Genomic DNA, 6,203 nt, shown 5'->3' on the forward strand with positions numbered 1-6,203 from the left:
GGACATCACACACAGGTGCTACATGTTACACATGATGTGACACAGCTTACTGTGAGGACATCACACACAGGTGTTACAGGTTACACACAATGTGACACAGCTTACTGTGGGGACATCACACACAGGTGTTACAGGTTACACACGATGTGATGCAGCTTACTGTGGGGACATCACACACAGGTGTTACAGGTTACACACGATGTGATGCAGCTTACTGTGAGGACATCAAACACAGGTGTTACAGGTTACACACGATGTGATGCAGCTTACTGTGAGGACATCACACACAGGTGTTACAGGTTACACACGATGTGACACAGCTTACTGTGGGGACATCACACACAGGTGTTACAGGTTACACACGATGTGATGCAGCTTACTGTGAGGACATCACACACAGGTGTTACAGGTTACACACGATGTGACGCAGCTTACTGTGAGGACATCACACACAGCACAGGTGTTACAGGTTACACACGATGTGACACAGCTTACTGTGAGGACATCACACACAGGTGTTACAGGTTACACACGATGTGATGCAGCTTACTGTGAGGACATCACACACAGGTGTTACAGGTTACACACGATGTGACACAGCTTACTGTGGGGACATCACACACAGGTGTTACAGGTTACACACGATGTGATGCAGCTTACTGTGAGGACATCACACACAGGTGTTACAGGTTACACACGATGTGATGCAGCTTACTGTGGGGACATCACACACAGCACAGGTGTTACAGGTTACACATGATGTGATGCAGCTTACTGTGAGGACATCACACACAGGTGTTACAGGTTACACACGATGTGACACAGCTTACTGTGGGGACATCACACACAGGTGTTACAGGTTACACACGATGTGACACAGCTTACTGTGGGGACATCACACACAGGTGTTACAGGTTACACACGATGTGATGCAGCTTACTGTGAGGACATCACACACAGGTGTTACAGGTTACACACGATGTGATGCAGCTTACTGTGGGGACATCACACACAGCACAGGTGTTACAGGTTACACATGATGTGATGCAGCTTACTGTGAGGACATCACACACAGGTGTTACAGGTTACACATGATGTGATGCAGCTTACTGTGAGGACATCACACACAGGTGTTACAGGTTACACACGATGTGATGCAGCTTACTGTGAGGACATCACACACAGGTGTTACAGGTTACACACGATGTGATGCAGCTTACTGTGAGGACATCACACACAGGTGTTACAGGTTACACATGATGTGACGCAGCTTACTGTGAGGACATCACACACAGGTGTTACAGGTTACACACGATGTGACGCAGCTTAATGTGGGGACATCACACACAGGTGTTACAGGTTACAAAATAAAAGTTAAATATACTGGACACACAATAAGTCACTCAGTAGACCGCAAACCAACAACACTCAACAGTTATCCCACCTGCAGCATGTTTGTTTATCATTTGTCTTCTAAGTTTTGTTTGATTTGACCACACCACTAACTCGTTCTCTAGCCCACTATCTCCTTTCCTAACCCACCATCTCCGTGACTAGCCCTCTATCCGCTCCCTAGCCCCTATCACCTTCCATACTATCTCCTTCCCTAGTCCACTATCTCCTTCACACTAGCCCGCTATCTCCTTCCCTAGCTCAGTGTGTCAGTTCGCTCTCCTGTCAATCATTAAACAGGCACCCAGGTGACTCCGCCCACCCCCTTCCCCCCAGCCCATCACCCACCTTCCCCTGGGTCGGGGTTCTGCCACGGGGCCACCGGGGGTCCTGGGGGTGGCAGGGGTGCGCGGGCCCTGTCCGGCCCAGCTGTGTTCGGCCGTCCGGGGGCAGAGCGTGCGGTCGGCCGCCTCGGTGCTGCTGACCTCCAGGCCGCGGATGAAGACGCTGGTGTTGCCGCGAAGTTTGCAGTCTAGAAATCAATTAAATTGAGAAGTGAAGTGAAAGGAGCCATGTGTTTGGAGAGTAATTTAGTGTTGGAGGTTTGTGCTGGCTGAATGCCTTCTAGTTGGACGAGGTTCTAGACCAGAGCTTCACCACCAGGGTTCTTGGAGGACAGAGAGTGACTGTCAGCTCCTCACTGGCTGCAGCAGCAAGACAGTGTTAGGCCCAGACTGTCTGTGCCCACATGGTGAAGGAGCGTACTGCAGCCTACTGCATGTTATTCTGGGTGTTTGTGGTGTGAAGGACTGTGAGTTCACTTAGAGAGACTACCTATCACCTAGCTTCCTAACTCGATAGTTGATTAATTAGGTATCTCATTTTCATATCGGTGACTGAAAAATAACTAATTTCAGACGTCCTCGTGCTTGAAGGTACAGTAGCATCACACACGACAGGTCGCACTGGTGCTGTTTTCATTGAATAGACAGACTTTTCTGACCAAACTTGATCAAGTTGATTCCCAAATATTCTTCAAATATGGAAGAATATGTTATTGTATCCGCTGTCACAGAAGGCTTTTTGAAAATGGAATGATAACAAGCAAATGAAATATAAAAAGAGTAGAAACCGCACACTCTGGCTCCGATGCAATGAATTTAATAAAAAGACAACGTTTCGGCCTGGTGGCCTTTGTCAAGTCATGTACAAACAAGGTGAAGAGCACAGTCTTGTAACAGAGACACACCTAGACCACAGGTGCAGCCAATCAATTAGAATCAGGTGCAGCCAATCAATTAGGATCAGTCAGTCACTGCAAGTGAATGAGAACTTACAAGTGATCCAAGTGTGAAAAGCACAATTTTCCAATGACAAAAAAGTTACAATATATAATCTTTACAGCCAAACAAACAATGAATGGGTAAAACCATCCAGAGTGAGAATTCACAAAGGAGATGGTGTTACAAAGTTACAATGGACCTCTTTCACAGCTGCCACCCTGCATCCAAAAGGCAGGAAGGAGGTGCAACCAACCCACCAACCAGGGACCCAGGACCGGAACACCTAAATGAACCAAAGACAGGAGACCCTGGTTGAGGTTTTAGTGCACCCACGCCACCCCCACCCAAGACACAAAATGGCCGCTGCGAAAGAGGCCCTCCGCAAAAAAACACATAGTGGGCCAAACAAGGCTAATACAGCTCCAAGTGGAGACAAATTACAAAATATTTACAGAGTATTTACAAACAAGCCCTAGGATGCAAAGTGAGCATCAGACCCCTAGGGGGCGTCATAAACAGTACATCCTAGTCAACCGATGCAGTGAAAAGGCCTAGTGACGTCAATTTCCCTGTAAGGAAAAATTATAAGAAACATTTTAGTTCAAAATCAATATTTAGACCAAAAGGAGATAAGAGACAAGCAAATGAAAAGCAATTTAACAAGCATGAATCCGCCATTGCTGCAGCCAGTCCCAGTTATCATGTTGTCACAATGTAATTTGTGACAGCCATCGGTTATTGTCGTAGACATTGTGACATCATCATCAATGATGATGTCATCAGTGATGATGTTACGGACATTAAAAAGGCTAAAAAACAAAAACAAAAAAACAAATCTGTCTAAAATAAATAAAATAACTTTAAACTGGCTATAAATTAACAATACTCAAAATATTTACATGTATCTTCCAGAACCAGCCATGAACCAGTTTTTGAGAGAAATTTTGAAACTGCTCAATGTGTCAATCAGCTTCAGGCTGTCCGGAAGGCTGTTCCACAGCAGCCCGGCTGAGTATTTGAAAGAGTTTTTGTTCATACAACTCTTAAATTTAGTGGGGACAACGTTGTGGGAGCTCGGTGGAGTAGTTATGGACATCGCTTACCTTGATGAAATAATTTTGGCGATATTTGGGGACCAAGTTATGCAAGATCTTATGGACCAGGCACAGCTTAACACTTTGAGTGCCACGGCCCTTGGGCAAAAGGTGCTGTACTGTGCCACATAGGCCGCAATGCATTTTAAAACAGTCATATAATTTCTTTAATAATTACTATGTAAACACTGAACACGCACAAATAACGATGAGACTCTCTTCTATCACCTGCAAAAAAAAGTTTATTGATCCCATTTTCCGTTCTTTAGTTATGAGCCGGAGAAGATAGCTTGATTTAGCCAAAAACAGCAATTTTTTTCTTGAAGCTGAGATAATGAGCCTTTTGTGAAATTAAACATTTCAAGCACATCATTGACTCTGAAGCTAATATTTTCTGATATAATGACACCTCAAAAATAATTTCCTTCAATAAAAGAGTGAAAACAAAGGAATTTTGTTTGGCCAAATAATATGTTTTAGGTCGGGTTCACACCAGAAAGTCCGGGTCCTTGGTTCGGGCCAGAGAAGATGATGATACATTGTTTCGTTTTTCAGCTGGTTCGGTTTGCGTTCACAAGGCCAAAATCCACTAGTCCTGCCCACACGAACCAAAGTCACGTGGGCAGAAATCTCGTTCTGTTATTGGCCATACAATTTGGCGGGGCAAAAGTAAACAAACCCTCCCACTAGTCATCTGGGAACCTACAGTCAATGGTCTAGCGTTGCTGCTGTCATCTCATCTCATCGCCATCGGCATCATGGAGCATAATCGGCGGGTTATTTTGCTGTTGCTGTTGATCTGGCAGGCATATCAACAGTCTTTAGCGGAACGAGAACATGAACGTCTGATCAGAATGCGGGCATTCAATAATTTAATGACGTATGCATATCGTGGGAGACGCTCTGCTATCAGACGCGCTCATCAGAGAAGACGGCTGGCTGTAATGCAATCTTACCACGACTTGTTTGCATTGATCTTACAAAGGGGACCAGTGAGGTACGTTCACATTCACAAACATGCATAAATCACAACGTTGGCCAAAGCAAATAGCTGAAGGCGAAAGTGTTATCATAAAAGCATCTCCATGGGCTATTTCCATGAATGAATGAATGAATGAATACATAGGCTACTGTAGAGGCTACTCATAAAAAAGGTTGCCACCCTTCTTTCATCAATAAATAAGCCTATAAAATACAATTATGAAATATTATAGGCTATAACATAATAGCCTAATTACTGGATGTATACATTGGCAATAAAATGTAGGCTACATACCGATTTTTTTTCATTTTTGTATACAAAGTTGCATAAATTGTAGCCACCCTAGCCATCTGTACTAGTATTTTGTAGTTGGTCAAATCAGCTGATCAGGCGGGCTGCAGGTCTATCATCAACCAGATGTTAGGAGAGTAGCCTGTGCTATTTACATTTTATTCTGTTAATATTTATATTATAATGTATTTTTTTTCCCCTGCCACAGGAGCCAGTGGGTTGAACCCAGAACCTCACAGTGGTGGCAGGAGGTGAGTGGGACCTGGGCTGACAGTCAATGGTTGCTAAACTTCCGCATGAGAAGGGGCACCTTCATGCACCTTTGTGACCTCCTGCGGCCTAGTCTCACGAGGAATAACACACACTACCGCCAACCTGTCCCTGTTGAGCTGCGGGTTGCCCTTACTGTGTGGAGGCTGGCCACCAACCTGGAGTTCAGGTCCCTCTCCCACCTATTCGGAGTAGGAAAATCTACTGCCTGCATGATCACCCAAGAAGTAGTCATGGCCATAAACAACACCATGAGCAAGACGCACATTAAACCTCCATCTGCAGCTGAGCTGAGAGCCATCATGCAAGCCTTCCGGGACAGATGGCACTTCCCACAAGTTGCTGGAGCAATTGATGGGACTCACATTGGGATCCAGGCTCAGAGCGATACCCCTACCGACTATTACAACCGCAAAGGGTTCTTCTCTGTGCTGCTGCAAGGTGTGGTGGATCACCGGATGATGTTTTGGGACATCAACATAGGCTACTCAGGCAAAGTCCATGATGCAAGAGTGTTCTCCAACTCCTCACTCTACCGCCGCGGCCAAGCTGGAACCCTGTTCCCTGGATGGACAGAGACATTCGAGGGGGTGGATGTGCCTCTACTCATCCTGGGGGATTCTGCATATCCTCTCCTCCCATGACTCATGAAGCCCTTTCCCGAGGGAAGAGGTGTTACACCAGAACAAGTACAGTTCAACCACCGGCTCAGTCAGGCGAGGATGACAGTGGAGAGAGCATTTGGAAGGCTCAAGGGTAGATGGAGGTGTCTACTCAAAAGAAATGACACCCACATCACCTTCATCAGCAGGCTGATAATGGCCTGTTGTGTGCTTCACAATTTTTGTGAACTCCATAATGAACATTATGATGAAGAGGCTTTTGGAAGGG

At 45.5% G+C, this 6,203-nt stretch overlaps 1 protein-coding gene across 1 annotated transcript in view; it reads right to left on the reverse strand.

The window, feature by feature from the left end:
- LOC310776268 (puratrophin-1-like) overlaps positions 1-3,771 on the reverse strand; it is a gene marked incomplete at its 5' end in the record, with an annotated part of 20,765 nt that extends 16,994 nt beyond the window's left edge. The window contains 2 exons of the mRNA XM_083636477.1: positions 1,741-1,924; positions 3,714-3,771. Coding sequence (XP_083492603.1) covers positions 1,741-1,924; positions 3,714-3,771 — 242 coding nt within the window. The remainder of the gene's footprint in view (positions 1-1,740; positions 1,925-3,713) is intronic.
- Positions 3,772-6,203: the final 2,432 nt, after the last annotated feature.

Source organism: Poromitra crassiceps (assembly GCF_964638095.1).
Source record: "Poromitra crassiceps genome assembly, chromosome: 5".
NCBI lineage: Eukaryota > Metazoa > Chordata > Actinopteri > Beryciformes > Melamphaidae > Poromitra > Poromitra crassiceps.